The sequence below is a fragment of the Notolepis coatsorum genome, assembly GCF_963971535.1.
Source record: "Notolepis coatsorum genome assembly, chromosome: 2".
NCBI classification, from domain to species: Eukaryota; Metazoa; Chordata; class Actinopteri; order Aulopiformes; family Paralepididae; genus Notolepis; species Notolepis coatsorum.
In genome coordinates this window covers 218,098,258-218,115,752 of record NC_140166.1, presented here as the reverse complement: position 1 = coordinate 218,115,752, position 17,495 = coordinate 218,098,258, and the positions used below count along the sequence as shown (strand labels likewise).

General features: G+C 43.9%; 1 protein-coding gene across 1 annotated transcript in view; it reads left to right on the top strand.

The window, feature by feature from the left end:
- The window catches only part of arid4a (AT-rich interactive domain 4A), a 96,025-nt gene that overhangs the window by 27,886 nt on the left and 50,644 nt on the right, over window positions 1-17,495 (top strand). The window contains exons 8-11 of the mRNA XM_084308529.1: window positions 9,730-9,865; window positions 10,531-10,610; window positions 12,164-12,240; window positions 13,051-13,253. Of these exons, the coding sequence (XP_084164655.1) occupies window positions 9,730-9,865; window positions 10,531-10,610; window positions 12,164-12,240; window positions 13,051-13,253 (496 nt within the window). The remainder of the gene's footprint in view (window positions 1-9,729; window positions 9,866-10,530; window positions 10,611-12,163; window positions 12,241-13,050; window positions 13,254-17,495) is intronic.

The window sequence follows — 17,495 nt, the reverse complement described above, 5'->3', positions numbered from 1 at the left end:
TGTCTCTCTCCTGTGTGTCTCTCTCCTGTCTCTCCTGTGTGTCTCTCTCCTGTCTCTCTCCTGTGTGTCTCTCTCCTGTCTCTCTCCTGTGTGTCTCTCTCCTGTCACTCCTGTCTCTCTCCTGTCTCTCTCCTGTGTGTCTCTCTCCTGTCACTCTCCTGTCTCTCTCCTGTGTGTCTCTCTCCTGTCTCTCTCTCCTGTCACTCTCCTGTCTCTCCTGTCTCTCCTGTGTGTCACTCTCCTGTCTCTCCTGTGTGTCTCTCTCCTGTCTCTCTCCTGTCACTCTCCTGTCTCTCTCCTGTGTGTCTCTCTCCTGTCTCTCTCTCCTGTCTCCTGTGTCTCTTTCTCTCCTGTGTCTCTCTCTCTCTCCCCTGTCTCTCCTGTGTGTGTCTCTCTCCTGTGTCTCTCTCCCCCTGTGTCTCTCTCTCCTGTGTCTCTCTCTCTCTATATCTCTTGCGCATCTCTCTCTCTCCTGTGTGACTATCTCTCTTGCCTTCCCTCACCTTCTAACTGGTCAATAGAGAGAAATGGGTCAAGCAGCAGTTAAGTTTACTGTTTTTTTGGTGCATCCTGAAGGGTAGTGTCTAAATCCCACAGCCCGGAAGGACACTGCAGCCTGAAGAGTAGTGTCTAAATCCCACAGCCCGGAAGCACGCTGCAGCCTGAAGGGTAGTGTCTAAATCCCACAGCCTGGAAGCACACTGCAGCCTGAAGGGTAGTGTCTAAATCCCACAGCCTGGAAGCACACTGCAGCCTGAAGAGTAGTGTCTAAATCCCACAGCCCGGAAGCACGCTGCAGCCTGAAGGGTAGTGTCTAAATCCCACAGCCTGGAAGGACACTGCAGCCTGAAGGGTAGTGTCTAAATCCCACAGCCTGGAAGGACACCGCCATGGGAACGGTCACATGTTTACCTACCTGCAAAACCACAGCTTGTTAGGATTTTCACCTGAAGAGTTGTTTATAAAGCGTTCCCTCACCTTTTAACCCTAACCTCTCCCACCACGACCAAAAATAAACCTATACACATCCTTCTCAGCTATGAGATCAAGACCTATTTTAAGAAGCGAGATCAGACTGCAGCCAGATTGATCTAAAAAATCACGAAGTCGCTGTTGATTTTCCCATTATGTACGAAACATTTTGTTTTTAATTTGACAAATTATCTAAAATATCCACGATTGCGTGTAACCCATTGTCCCATTGGCGATGCCAGAGCTGCGGGTTCCCATGAGCGAATCATTATTATAATTTCTTTTAAATATTGTTTGTAGATTTCTTTATTGCGTTTTCACTACCGGGCAGTCCGGTAGAGGGAGAGGAGGAAATGGGAGACAGCAGGGGAAGACATTTGGCAAAGAACGGCGGATCCGGGAATCTAGCCCGGGTCGGCCGTGCCGCGACGCAGCACGTTACGTGGTTCGCCACTTGGGCGCCCCGAGCGAAAGTCATTATTGACCGTGGCTCATGTTCTCATGTGATATCAGCGCCGCCCATCCGCGTACAATTGAGCAAAGAGGATTTGTATTGTTTTTGAGTTTTCTTGTTCCCGACGAGATGGAACTAGACGACCCCACGACGGAGACGACGGCAGGATGTTCGATGAGAACTTGTAGACTTGAGGGTGGTTGAACAGACCGGCGTACTGGTCCTTGACGAGCAGCAGAACTATGAAGAACGCTCCTGCGCACTTGAAGATAAAATACTGCAGGAGAACTCTGAGAGAAACAAGACCCTGATACCCGTTCGTCTTCTTCCTCTTCTTTATTCTTACTCTTTCTCTTCCTTTACTTTCCTTCATACTAGGAATGTGCATTGATTTTAAAATGTTCGAATAGTCATAAATCAAATCAAATCAAATTTATTTGTAAGGCCCGACAACACACGTTAATGTCCCCATGGGCCGTACACGTCTTCTTTGAACAAGTCAAGAAGAAACATAACAATAAGTCAAGAACAAAACAAGAACACCATAAGGTCCAACAAATTTTAAATAAATGCAAATAAATGAAAGAATGCAAGCACTCCCAGACATACCCCACGCGAAGGTAAGGAAAAACTCACTAAACCCTAACAATAGGGGGAAAACAAGTCATAAACAAAAGTCATAAACATATTTAAAAAATGTTTACTATCGCTTTATATAGTTTTTTTTTTTTTTTTTTTTCAGACCCTGTTGGATCAAAACGTTATCAATTCTATGGATTTTTGTGTGAGATCTTCTCCTTTCTTTCCTCATAGTGAACGGGCAAACTTGGTTTCACTTGTGATTGGAGGATCAAGAAAAGAGGGTGGGGCTGCTTGTCACACAGGTCTTCCACAGTTTTTACTCCAGTCGTGTTATTGTGGTGGAGGCGGAAGGAACCGGGCAACGGACACAGTCGCGTAGCGGAGACGCCAGTAGGCACTTTGAAAAAGGACCGTGCCCAGTCATTCCTGTTTTCGTACAAAAATCCAGGCACTCGCATGTTTTTCACACGTTACTTTCTGCAGATTGAGCACTGCCACCGGCTTCCATTGTATGTGAACATGCGTCTTAAACACCAAATAAACCCATGAAAGTCACAACATCTCGACTAAAACGCCATGCTAACATCTGAGGTGAAAACTTTTCGTAATTTTTTTCTCCCACTGAAAAGTTGCTCTATTGTGCCTTTTTTAATACGATGTCTTAAGAATCAAGAAGAGGAATTCCTCCTCAGACTTGGAACCCTTTTTTTAATTCAATTGGTCCACTGATCTGGATACATCTTGATATGTCTAGTGTGTGAAATCCTCTTTCAGTGCCCCTGTGCCCATTTTCTTAGGCAGTTAGCCTCGCTGGTATGTGCGCCATTAGCATTAGCCACACACTTCTAGGCCTCTTTGCTTTTTTTTGGCATTCGACTAAGAGGTTCGTTGGCAGTTGACTACGGCTCCTTTCGATCAATTAGTAGTCGACTATTTGACTAATGGAGGTCAGCCCTAGTATGGTGTACTCTCCTTAGTAGGGGTGTAACGATGCATCGATTAATCGAAATGCATCGATTCTAATGTGACTATTCAACTGCATCGATTTGAAAATGTTAGAATCGATTATAATCTAAATTAATCTAAATTAAAAAAAATGTCTTTTGTGTATTGTTTTTATTGACCTATAGTCCATTCATGCTGAGTGAATCAGTTCCCCCAGCCACATTTGTGTATTCAAATTTTTTTGGCGAATTAACTGATAGTAGATTAATCGAATCGAATCGTGGTCAAATGAAGAGATTTCATGATGCATTGAATCGTTGCCTGAATAATCGTAATCGAAATGAATCGTTGTGAGGTCGCATCGTTAGGCTATGTGTCCACTAAAAGCCTTTTTTTCAAGGCGGACCGCTTTGAAAAAAGGGGGGGGGGAAGCTCAGCGTTTTTCCGAGGCTCGCGCCAGCCGCGGCTCAGCCCCTTCCTCGATGAGTTACATTGATGAGCGCGCTCCTTTCCAAAAGTTGAACTAGTTTAAACTTTATGAGCTGTGAGTGCTCCGACCAAAAACGCTGCCGCCGAGAGCTCATAACACGCGAGGCGAGGCGCTGGGAAGAGGAGCGCGCCTGTCGCGTCTCCAGCATAGAAATTAATGACAGAAAGGAGCTGACAACTCATAAAACATCCCTGGTGGACACAAGCCCTTACACCCCTACTCCTTAGTACTGTGATTCTGCTGTGTGTGTCTGTATGTTGTACTCTACTTAGTACTGTGATTCTGCTGTGTGTGTGTGGTGTACTCTACTTAGTACTGTGATTCTGCTGTGTGTGTATGGTGTACTCTACTTAGTACTGTGATTCTGCTGTGTGTGTGGTGTATTCTCCTTAGTACTGTGATTCTGCTGTGTGTGTGTGTATGGTGTACTCTACTTAGTACTGTGATTCTGCTGTGTGTCTGTATGGTGTACTCTACTTAGTAGTAGTACTGTGATTCTGCTGTGTGTGTGTCAGGGCTCTACAGTGCGACCATATTGCTCGCATATGCCCCTAAAAATATGTGTGTGCGAACCTGAAAAATCAATTACTCGCACAGTGTGCGAGTGCAGATTACAGCCTCAGTCGTTCTTTTTTTTTCTCCGCTGAGAATCGTTAAAAAACTACAAGTCCCACATTGCACTCAAGCCAACGGTCCAATCACAGTAGAGTGACGTGCCTGGTTTCATGGGAAAGAAAGCAAATGACCAATCGGAAGCTCTCATTTAGCTTGTTTACTTCCTGAAAGTCGGCCATTGCGATATGCAAGCGTTTTCCGAGACACTAACTTATTATAGTCTTACCAATAGCAATCGATTTTAGAACACCTAGATTTAGCGATAGCAATAGTAATATAACGTTAATGCAACAAAACAAATGCCTTGCTTTGTTAATCATAACGTTGATGCAGTAGCGTATGCCGTTGTGTTGACTGTAACGGACATGATAACAACATAACACTGTGTACACATTCAAATTGCGATAATCGATTCTAACAATTTCAAATCGATGCAGTTGAATTTTCCCCTTAGGATCGATGCATTGTTACACCCCTACACCAAAGTAACTGGCCCACTGTGTATGTGTGTACAGCTAACTTGGCTAGCGTTATCAACAGCAGAGGTGGGCAATAGGGTCCAGCTGCAGCGCCGGACGGCCGGAGTGCAAGCGGTGTGACGTAATTGGCAGAATCGACTGTCAATCAATGGTCTACCTGACACGCAAACTCAAACAATGTTTCTGTACTGGAGGTGTACAGTATTTCAATAGGCAACCCTGAAAGGATTATTTTTCTAGAAGAGCAACACTAGCCAAAACATAGGCATTGTATGCTTAAAAGGGGCTAAAGTTAAGTGACTGTTACTTTTGTAGCAGTAGTTTGATTTGATAGTTTATTTGATAGGGACAGCACATGTTAATGAACATAAAGTACAAAATACAAAATGTAAACATACAGGGTTGTAGCAAGAGCTAATTTACACCAGGAGACAGCAAAACTCTTTCAATAAATAAATAGCCTGCTTAGGGTAAAAGCATGGTGACGATCAATGATAAAAACAACAATAAAAACAAGAAACAAGTTACATAAACTAAATCAGATAAAAAATGATCACAGTTCTGGTTTGCCTTAAGATGCAGTTTAAGATGGGTCTTGAATGTGGGGCACTCTAATCACAACTGGTAGGCTATTCCAGTAGTTACAACAGAACACAGTTTTAGCAAAGGTAGTATACCGAAAAGGCACCTTACAGTCCCCTCTACTGATGGCCCTGGTGGTAATGCCAGTGTCTCCTTTTTGTTCAATGTCACTGCCTTTCTTATTAGTCCTAGTTGTTGGCTACAACTTTGCCACAGTAGGCATTAATCACTTAATAGTTCAAATGTCTGTGTCCCATTCCCGTTTGCACACGCAGATACACACACACAGTGGGCCAGTGACTTTGGTGGTATGTGCTATTGCACAGATATGTGTCCCGTTCCCGTTTGCACATGCACGCACAGTACAAATATACATTTATAAAAAAAAAAAAAAAAAACTCTCACTTGAAATATTTTCACTGTGCTCCTAAATATTTTTGGGTGCTCCTAAATTTCTTTGTGTGCTCCTAAATGTTTTCATTTAGGAGCACATGTGCTCCTTGGGAAAAAGGTTAGCGTAGAGCCCTGTGTGTGTTGTACTCTACTTAGTACTGTGATTCTGCTGCGTCACATATTGGCACATTGGTAAAGCTTCCAGGAATGAGCGTACTGATCTATGATCGCTTGTCGGGTCTCATGACTGTAAACGTAACCGTTGCATAAGGGATAAAGCAGCCTCTCAATATTAGGCCCTGGTCCTATTTTAACCCTTTCACTACCACACTACAGAAGGTTAACCACTACATAAGGTTAACCTTTCACTACCACACTACAGAAGGTTAACCTTTCACTAGCACACTACAGAAGGTTAACCTTTCACTAGCACACTACAGAAGGTTAACCTTTCACTACCACACTACAGAAGGTTAACCTTTCACTACCACACTACAGAAGGGTAACCTTTCACTACCACACTACATAAGGTTAACCTTTCACTACCACACTACAGAAGGTTAACCTTTCACTACCACACTACAGAAGGTTAACCTTTCACTACCACACTACAGAAGGTTAACCTTTCACTACCACACAACAGACGGTTAACCTTTCACTACCACACTACAGAAGGTTAACCACTACAGAAGGTTAACCTTTCACTACCACACTACAGAAGGTTAACCTTTCACTACCACACTACAGACGGTTAACCTTTCACTACCACCCTACAGAAGGTTAACCCTTTCACTACCACACTACAGAAGGTTAACCCTTTCACTACCACACTACAGAAGGTTAACCCTTCTGGTGGGCTGTTGAAAGCTGAACATAATGTCAGTAGTACAGATTTGAAACACACACGTTCACACACAACCCCCAAAAATATAAAAGATGAACTGAAACCTGAGGCTCTGTTTTCTAGGACCTCCACTAAGTAAGGGATAATGTATAGCTACGAGGTCATTGTCGCAAAATAATTGACCGACACAGAGTTTAAAATACCGAGGCGCAGCGCCGAGGTGTGTTAACCGTCTGTAGTGTGGTAGTGAAAGGGTTAACCTTCTGTAGTGTGGTAGTGAAAGGGTTAAGACGGTTCATGAATAAGAGCTATTGAGGATCTGAACGATGTAACTCTACGGCGACCTCCTCGACTGCTTCTAACGAGGGAGCAGTGCATTATTCAGCGTGTGTTTATACGGTATATATTTATATCACTATTTTCGAGAGAAAACCTTGTATCTCCAATAATGGTGATGATGACGTTCATGTTTTCATCTGAATTGAACGTTTGCATTGTTCTCCTGAGCTGTGCCGTCTGAGTCTCATCAGGGTGTTCTGACATCCAGGCAGGGCCGATGTGAACTGTGTACAAAATTGATTCAGGGACGGTAGATGAAAGAAGCTAGAATTGATGTGTGTATTAGGGCTGAGCCCAAACGTTCCAACATTCGAACCTTCGTTCGTTACGTTGGCATTCGAATTCTAAATCAACATTAGAATTTTTAATTTTGAATACAAAATATTTTTTTTTCTATTAATTCTGTTTAAACCAATGGGGTTTTTCTTCACAGTTGCGGATAAAGATTAGGCTACACTAATATTATAGTATTAAAATAAACTGATGAGTTATATTCATTAAAGGGGACCTGCATTGCTATTCCTAGCACTATTTGGGCAACCTGCGCGCGGAGTGTTTGTACGGTGGTCTCTCTCTCTCGATTCGGGAGCAGCTCCGCGCGGCACAGTGTATGTGTGCTCTGTCGCGAGGGTCTATCTGATTCTCTCTCGCTCGCTCTGTCAAACCCCGTTTGGTGCGCTACAACCACAGAGCCAATCGGATCACTGTCTGCTTACCCAGCGCCCGCTGACGTCAACATATGCCTCAAATCAGGATGACCTAATTAAATCTAGCAGGAAATGATCTGAGCTGAAAGAGAGCAATCCGCCAATATGGTATTTAGACACAAAAACACATTGATACTAACTCCTATTACTATAATTATACAATGCTAGAGACTCAAAAAATACATTTATAATGCATGTCACCTTTAAATAAAGTTGATTTAGTTGGGCTGGGGCTTCTCCCTGGGCTGGGTCTGGGGCAGGAAAGTTGATTTAAAAAAAAAAAAAAACTAATTTAATCAGATTAATCACTTTATTCAAATTGAGGATTTAGTTTGAGGATAGTAAAAAACGTTTTTTTTTTTTTTTTTTACTGTTTTTCTTATTAACACATTCGGGGCCATTGGGATCCGTCTAATCTCACTCTATAAGGCCAGCTTATCATAACAACCTTTCATTGTGTGTGAGGCTGTTTGTAGAGCTAAATCTATACTTTATATTATTGCTATCTGTCCATTGTCATTGTCAATTGACACTATAAACCGTCCCTTCAATATCGGTATCATGGTCCACCATGAATGCATGAAAGGGTGGGGGGGGGGCAGGGGGACATCGTTTCTGATTATTGATTACCAATAACGGCATTAGCCTCATACACTGACCGGGTGGATGGCTATCAAAGCAAGGCCCGACCAGGCTGAAATTGACGTCAAATCGCTCTTACCTGTGGCCGGTTGGACTGCAAAAAGGATTTCCTAGTTATCGATCGCCATCTGGTAGATCCATATGTCCATTGGCTGATGCTATATTCCTTTACTGCATACTGAATTCAGCGTCCCAAAAACTATTCCAGGCGATCGGCTACAGGCATAGCTTTAGGCTAACAAAAAAGTCAACCCATGATAATAAAAAAAATGAAAACACCGGTCTGTAACAGGGAACACTGCATTATCGAGACAGCGCCCCCACAAGGATCTGGCCGGTAATGCACTTTTCCGAATTCCAAGAGTAGGGTAAATCTGCAGTGCCGCTCAGTGACATTGAGTAGGATATTAGGAATGGAATGGAATAAAAGCCAAAACAACCTTACCACGTATATATACACGTGGTTGGCCCTCAAGCGTTGGATCCAAAACATGTATATATACGTGGTTGGCCACGAATGTGTTAAAAACAAAGATTCAAACGTTCGTTCGAAAAACCCTTGACTAAGTTCGAATCCCAAAAACAGGGTTCGGGGACAGCCTCTTAGTGTGTGTGTATATATATATATATATATATATATATACACAACCACATGTATTAGGATTTGGGTGGTTTGGTTTGTCTGAATGAAAAACAAATAGTTAATAGTGGGGCAGCGGTTAGAGAAGCAAGCTTGTGACCAGATTTTGTTCGATCCCCCGGACTGGCAGGAAAAATATGGGTGGGGGAAATAAATCAAACATGTTGTCCTTCCACAATACTCACTATCGACGTGCCCTTGAGCAAGGCACTTAACCCCCCAACTGCTCTAGTGGAGCTGCTCAGTGGTCAACAGTGTCAGGCTGGTTGCACTGGGCAATTCCCATTCCTCCCGGCTCCCCTCTCTCCTCTCCCTCTCTCTCTGTGTGTGTGTGAGGTTGGCGCTTGAGTGAGAATGTGCCGTCTTTGAGGTCAAATGAATGAACCAAGCTTCTCATTCTTTTCATTTAGCCTCAGCTGTTTCTTGACACTGGCAGCGAGCAGGAAATGGTTTAGATCTCCCTCATTCGCTTATTACCATCTCACGTGTTCACTTTATAAAAATTTAAAAAAAGAATTACACATTAAAATCATATATATATATATATATACAAAAAATGCTATTACAAAAATTAAGCCAATTTACTTTCTAACCTTTATCAATATCCAGTTAGTTTAAAATGACTGGTGGTTAACCGGATATCCTTACACACCCCTATCCTGTTTTCTTTCCTCCAACATGGTAATGACTTTCAAAAGAAACTGTCCAGTGGTAGAGTACGTAAAATATTGGAAAAGCATAATTTTACTGTTCCATGGTGACTTGTTTACAAGATCCAGTAATAAGACGCAGATTTGTTACTTTTTTGTTTTTGTTTCTTATGTATCAACACATGGCAGCTGCTGTTTTGCACATAGCAACATGGAGGGAAAATGGGCATTCTGAATATTCCATGAAAGGCCTCTATTGAGATTTTTGAGAGCTATAAGAAACCAGTGTGGCCCTCAACTAACCCACTAACCCTCCATTGTTAAAAGATACCTCTCTGTCCTTCACCGTCTTAAGTATTTAATTAATTGTCTTTTTCTTTTTTTCCTGTTGACAGCAGGGCGGATGGCGAGAAGGGGTCTTCATCTAGTGAGGATGAGGATGATGACAAGAGGAGGCTGAATGACGCGCTGCTGGGGAAGGTCTGCTGCATCCAGACTGGATCTGACAGAACTAGCTGGTACATGGCACTGGTAAGAGAGAGGCACGCACAAGTCACACACATAACACCACAAACACACACAGTTTTACACACTGGTGAGTGAATCCAAGACTTATGTCACTGGTTGTGAGGGAATCCAAAACGATGTCTCATTGTAGCAGGTCTTTTCCCCCCATTATGCCTTGATGAACAATTCCATGATCATAAAAACACAGTGGTACCTGGCACAGATACAATGGCACTGACACACATTCACACCTATACTGGGGTGGTGTCTACTGCATCCAGACAGGACAGCATGGTACCTGGCACTGGGACGACAGTAATACACACTACACAGACACATTTACAAATGCACACAAGCAAGTACACACACTTGCAGAATATTTAGAGAAAGCTTGGGATAAACGTACGAAAATAACATATACGTGATGATGTATTTATTTTGGCCTCTGCTGGTATGCATGGTGTAGCTTACAAACCCTGGGACGTGAATGTTACAGTATATTCAATTATTTGAAGGGGTGGGTCGGGTCGTCAGACATGACGCAAAAATAAAATTTCATTCATTCACACTTGGATAATTTCAGACGTCCCTTCTGTATGTCGAGCTCCCATTCCTACACACACAACAGTGCTGCGTGCAGAACAGTGTGCTGAACAGAGTGCTGACGGTACTGTTGCGTTCCATCGCAGGTGGTGTCCCCAAGCTGCAACGATGACCTGACCGTCAAGAAGGAGCAGTGCTTAGTCCGGTCCTTCTCAGACTCCAAGTTGTAAGTGTCAAAGACTTACTCCATATGGGTGAGGGGGGGGGGGGGGGGGGGGGGGTGGACCTGTCAGCAGCAGCAGCCAAAATGTGGTCGGTATTCTATTTTTAGATTTCAACGTGGGATCCTCGGAAACAATTGGGAATAGTTTATTTAAATTTAGAGGTCAATGAGAAAACATGTTACTATTGTGATCCTAGGGTTCACTTTCTCCACCTTCAATCTGTCAAGCTGTAGTGGTCCTGACTTAATCGTGAGATCTTATCAGTTCGAGGGGCCTCAAATGTGTAACAAATACAGGGCGTTGACATACAAACAAGTTGAAAAAATGATAATAATAAAGACTAGCTGGCCTGTAAAGTACAGAGGGAGTCACCAGCTACCCTGACCTGTGGTTAAAAATAAAGACTAGTTGGCCTGTAAAGTACAGAGGGAGTCACCAGCTACCCTGACCTGTGGTTAGAAATAAAGACTAGTTGGTCTGTAAAGTACAGCAGGAGTCACTAGCTACCCTGACCTGTGGTTAAAAATAAAGACTCTAGTTGGCCTGTAAAGAACAGAGGGAGTCACCGGCTACCCTGACCTGTGGTTAGAAATAAAGACTCTAGTTGGTCTGTAAAGAACAGAGGGAGTCACCGGCTACCCTGACCTGTGGTTAGAAATAAAGACTCTAGTTGTTCTGTAAAGAACAGAGGGAGTCACCAGCTACCCTGACCTGTGGTTAAAAATAAAGACTCTAGTTGGCCTGTAAAGAACAGAGGGAGTCACCAGCTACCCTGACCTGTGGTTAAAAATAAAGACTCTAGTTGGCCTGTAAAGTACAGAGGGAGTCACCAGCTACCCTGACCTGTGGTTAAAAATAAAGACTCTAGTTGGCCTGTAAAGAACAGAGGGAGTCACCAGCTACCCTGACCTGTGGTTAAAAATAAAGACTCTAGTTGGTCTGTAAAGAACAGCGGGAGTCACCAGCTACCCTGACCTGTGGTTAAAAATAAAGACTCTAGTTGGTCTGTAAAGAACAGAGGGAGTCACCAGCAAGTCAACAGACTTTTAATCGCCGGTTGAGGGTGAAAATATCAACCACTAGGCAGCAAAATGACCGTGTCTTTTGTCAAAATATCACGTGTGTGATTACATGTATGAGATAAACTCTATGCACATGGACAGTGGGTTCTGGGTTAAGGGCAGAAAACTATTTTGAAGGTAGAACCTGCACCCGGAGGTTTAACCCTTTCACTGCCGCACTACCAAACGGTTAACCCTTTCACTGCCACACAACAGCAGGTTAACCCTTTCACTACCACACTACCGACGGTTACCTCAGTGGCAGTGAACGGGTTAATGTCGATATGTAGATGCCGGTGAAACGCATCAACGTCGTCATTGCATTAGTCCCACATATTGAAACGTCTGATTTGAATAAAGGATTCTAAATTATACCTCGGCTCTGCGTGTTCTGCCTTCAAATCGCCTGATTTAAATGTACATCATGTTAACAAATTAACTATTGTTTAGATTGCAGTCCTTCTGGTTGACCCTGCCTCCTGTCGTCCCTCTAGTTACATCGTGGCGAGGAAAGACTTACACGAGGTCAACGCAGACGGCATCGAAAAGTCCGACTACTCCTCTAGGAAAGGTAGGACGAGCTTTCAACACCCGACGACTATAACGCTTCTGATTTTGTCATCTGGTGTTTGTGTGTGTGGCTGAGTGAAAATGTCCGGCAAATCGTTATGGAATCTTTTTCAATTTGATCGATCTGATATTGATTCTGAAAGGAACACGCCAACATTATGGGAAATGCGCTTACCGTCTTCTCCAGAGTCGGACAGGAAGATGTACATCAATTTCCTCTGTTTTCAGTAGGAAGCTTATCCGACTGCAAGCTAGCCCAGCTTAGCACAAATGCATGGAAGCGGATATGTTTCTGACCAACATGCTAGGCTAGTGGTCCGTATCTGCTTCCTTTCATTCTTGCTGTGCTAGGCTACCGTGCATCTTTTGACAACTATGGCGGATGCTGGCCCGCAGAAACCAGCGGATGATGTGTGGGGAAACGGATGATTTGTGTGTCCATGAATCTCATGTTGAACATCTGTAATATTTTAAACCCTGTGTGTGTGTGTGTGTGTGTGTGTGTGTTGCGTTTCCAATATGAAGACGGGTGTTTGACGCTCATTCTGCCAGTTGAACCAAACGGGAATCCAAATGGTTTTAATCTCTTTGAACTCTTTCCCTCTCTCTGTTCCTCCTCTCCCTGTACCCTCTCTCTCCTTTCCTCCTCCTCTTGTCTCCTCTCCTTTACCATGCCCTCCATTCATCTCCTTACCTTTCCTTTCTGTCTTTTTCTCTCCCTCTCTGTTTCTCTGTCTCTGTTTTTCTGTCTTGCTCTCTGTCTTGCTCTCTCTCTTCCACTCTCTCTTCCTATTCACCCTCCTCCTCCCAGGTTATGACGGGGCTCAGTTCTTCCTGCAGACCCAGGACATCCCGGAGGTGTGGAAGATGGACATGAGTCAGATCCTGGAGTCGTCCTCCAGCGACGAGGAGGAGGGCGGCGGCCGCGGCGGCAGGGAGGAGAAGGAGAGCGAGGAGGATGGGGAAGACGAAGAGGAAGACGAGAAGAAGAAGAAGAGACGCATCAAGGACGAGGTGAGGATACAGTTCCCCTGTCAAATATATACTTTTTCTATCTGAATTTATTGTCTCTCTGAAGTTGATCTGTCTCCGTGACGACGGTGCTGAGGCTAGGGCTGAATGAGTAATCGATTTTAAAACGAAATCGCGATTTGGAATGATGCAATTATCAAATTGCAAAAAAATAAATATATCTCAATTTATTTTTATTTATTTAACCAGGAAGTCTCATTGAGATACAAGATCGGTTTGGGAGAGGGAGGTAAGGGGTTTTATATTTTGTGTTGTGAAGTTTAGACTTCAGAGAGGGAGAGTAAAGTACAGAAAAAAAGGTACCGTTGGGCACCGGTATCGATTCCCAGGTAAAAAGAAACATTTTCAGGCTCGGTGTCCCGAACAGACCCACGTGTAGGCCAGATGCAAGCCGCATTTTACAATAAACCTCTGTTGGGCTGCTAAAAAAAAATTATAATCGCACATTTTATCGCAATCGCAATATCTGTCAGAGAAATCACAATTAGATTATTTCCCCAAATCGTGCAGCCCTAGCTGAGGCTCAGGTGGGGGCGCTGGGCACGCGCTCGGGCTGCGCTGGTACAGAGGGACCCAATACTCTCAGTTCTTCACAGGATATGACGCAAAATAATGGCAGTGACGTCTCCTCCATTTACAGATAAAGAAATGACAGTCAATGGCAGTGGGTTCTAGGGATGGGTATCGTTAGGATTTTATCGATACTACTACTCTTATCGATACTGCTTAATGGTTCGGTACTTTATCGATACTCTTATCGGTTCTTTTTGATTTAGCAAAAAAATTATTAACAGAATCGACATTGCTTTATTATTCTTTTATATAACTATATTACTGCACATGGCTACTTTTTTATCAATTAATACAAGCAGTCAGATAAATTAACTATTTTGGGACTTTCTATTTTATTTAGTAGTAGTGGTCCTGAGTTAAGCTGGTCCACCCATCCGATGTAAAGGCTAACTTTGGCACATCTTTAAGCTCTGTGATAACATTGGCCTTTTCAACATTATACCAGGCAGGAATCGGTGTGTTACTGAGGACATTCCTGCAGGGAGGGGTATATTTGCAGTTGAGAGCATTGGTCATCTCCCTACAGTAAAGATTAGAAATGATTGAATTATTGTAAATTTGTGTGGAGTGGTGGGAATAGCTGCTTCAATAATAACTTATAACAACAACAGACAAGTTAGACAACTATGTATACAAAAAAACGATATACACTGAATGATTAGTTGTTACCTAAAGTCCTTGGACTCTACTGTAGAGAACGGGTGCAGGCCTTTGACAACACACTGGGTCACAGCCCTGTGACACTTGTTCACCCTATCCTGTTATCCTTCCTCTAGCTGCTAGGGAGAAAGGACTTTGGGTGGTGGAGGTAGAGGGAGGATGTGTGGTGGTGCCGGGCTCACTGGGCTGGGACATGGTGGCTGAAAACGTTTTTAGATTGTAGTATTTGTAGCTAAACAATTATTTAGTTTATTAGCCTATTTGTAATAATTCGTTATTAGCCTAAGCAACTCCGTATCTTGGCTTACCGGCTGCAGTGGACGTGGATGCAGATGGGACACTGCGCGCAAGGCAGTCGAATACGGCGCATTTCTGCACACTAATATCATGTTTTGCCAACAAATGTTTTGATAAATTGCTCGTATTGCCACCCTTACTGGCAAATGTTTTGTTGCGCTTGTGGCAACGTGCGTTGTCTGCATTGACTCTTGTAAAGTATATCCATACTTTCGAACGCTTCGCTCTATCCGCCATCACGACTCACGAGTGCATGCAGAGGCAGAGCTGTCTGTGTCAGCACGGAGACAGCAGTTAAGAAGTACCCGTATGTGTAGGACTATCACGACTCGCGAGGAGTGTGTGTAATAATAATGACTCGCTGCGGCTCGCTTCTCGTGCAGAGACGGAGAGAGGAGAGATCGTTCGCAACTTTTAAATAATAATAATAATAATTTCTCTAGAGTATCGATAGCAGTACCGATGACGTCGGAGCTTATAAATACTCCGGTCTTTTCTAATATAGTACCGGTTCCCGTTTAGAACCGGGGTCCGGGGGTCATCCCTAGTGGGTTCTGGTCAACTGGCTGCAGTGGATTCAGAACTGAGAACCATATAACTCTGTTTTGAAATGTTTTGGATAGCCCATGTATTTGCAGTTTTAAAGTCGATCCAAATCACTTTTGTAGTGTGAATGTGCTATATCACAAGAAAGTACTCGACCTCTACTGCCTTTTAACTATGAATGAACACAACACTCTAACTTACCATCTTTAGATAATAAAATACTCCACCTCTACTGTCTTTAAATATGAATTAACACGACTCTAACTTACCATCTTTAGATAATAAAATACTCCACCTCTACTGTCTTTAAATATGAATTAACACAACTCTAACTTACCATCTTTAGATAATAAAGTACTCAACCTCTACCATCTTTAACTATGAATGAACACAACACTAACTTACCATCTTTAGGCCATGTCCAGACTAAAACGATTTCGGTCGTATCAGGCAAAGTATTTGATCGTTTGCACCTTTCATCCACACGGAACTGCGTTCTGGCAGCCTGAAGACGCTACTTTCTGATACCGGCTCCCAGAGTGCGCAATTCTGAAGACGCCCCCCATTGCGTCACCATCTTTACAAGGAAACGCGTCTTCTCCTGAACCGATGACGCGATAGCCCACCTCTCCCTTACCCGGCCCACGGCATGTGTTTCATGTCGACCCCATCTCACTCTCTCAATTTCCGAACTGTCCTGTAAAAATATATATATATAAAAATCGGAGGCGGCTCGGTGGCGCAGTGGACATTGCGTTCGTCACCAACGCAAAAGACACCGGTCTCGAATCCGGCTGTCGGCATGGCCTCCGGCTTGGGCCGGCCGTCATACTGACTCAATTACGACCGGCCAGTGGGGGGCACATGCGAGCAACGATCAGGACAGGACAGGGGAGAATTGGCACGGCTAAATTGGGATGGGAGAAAAAGTGAAAAAAAAAATTTTTTGCCTATCACAATCAACAGTGCTATGACTGTTAGTCGACTAAGAATTCCTTTAGTCCAGGATGGGCTTAGTTTGAATACAATTGTAGACTCTTTGTTCATATCCTCCATCTTATCTGGTGGACTGAGCCGGTGAACTGAGCTGGTGAACTGAGCTGGTGGTCTGCCACTTTGCTTTGGCCATTGATGCCGGTCGCATTCCTGCTCGGTGACAGCTTGCACTCGGGCCACCTTGATTGGTCCAGCTCGCTGAATTGACCCCAGCGTGAGGGGGAGAGAGACGCGAGGGGGTGGGGGGGGGTTGCAGCTTGGGATGAAAGAAAGGGAAATAAGGAGAGAGAGAGGGGGGTAGAGAGACACCGTGTGAGACGAGAAGGGAGCGAGAGAGGGGGGGGGGAGGTAGAGATACACCCCAGCATGTGAGACGAGAAGGGGGAGAGAGAGAGGGGTAGAGAGACACCCCAGCGTGTGAGACGAGAAGGGAGCTAGAGGGGGGGGAAGGGGTAGAGAGACACCCCAGCGTGTGAGACGAGAAGGGAGAGAGAGAGGGGTCAGGCATTAAAGCGTTCCGTCTTGGGACGGATATCCGTCCATTTGATTTGGAGATTCCGTCATTTGATTTGGAGTCGTGACGGATTTTAACCTGAGCCAATCAGAGGCGTCAAATATCCTTTTTTCCCCTACCGCGGCCGCACCAAACAGTCATTTGCGAGCAATCGGCAAATTCTCAGGCAAATGCAACCAACCAGAAGGCGAGATTGTTCTGAGTTTACAGCCCTTTCACCCGCCTCCGCTGTGCTCAGCACCAATGGGAAGCGCCCATTTTGAGACTCTCTAGCGTCTAGCTCTACTCGCGAGTAAACTTGACTCATCAACACCATGCGGCAACTTTTTACGAGACCGTAAGTTCATTTGACTTATTCTAGTCTAAAGAAACATATATATTACTATTGCTATTGATAAATCTAGGTAACGTGAATGCCACAAAACGAATGCCTTTTGTTAATCAGAACGTTATTTACGCGACAAGCAGTGTGTTGTTGTCGTTGTTGTTGTTGTTGGTGGTGTTTCGTGTGTGTGCTTGCGCCGCTCGCTTTCTGATAAATGTATGAATGTTGATAAATCTAGATAACGTTAATGCCACAAAACGAATGACTTTGTTAATCAGAACGTTATTTGCGGTATCAATTGTTTTTAAGCTCA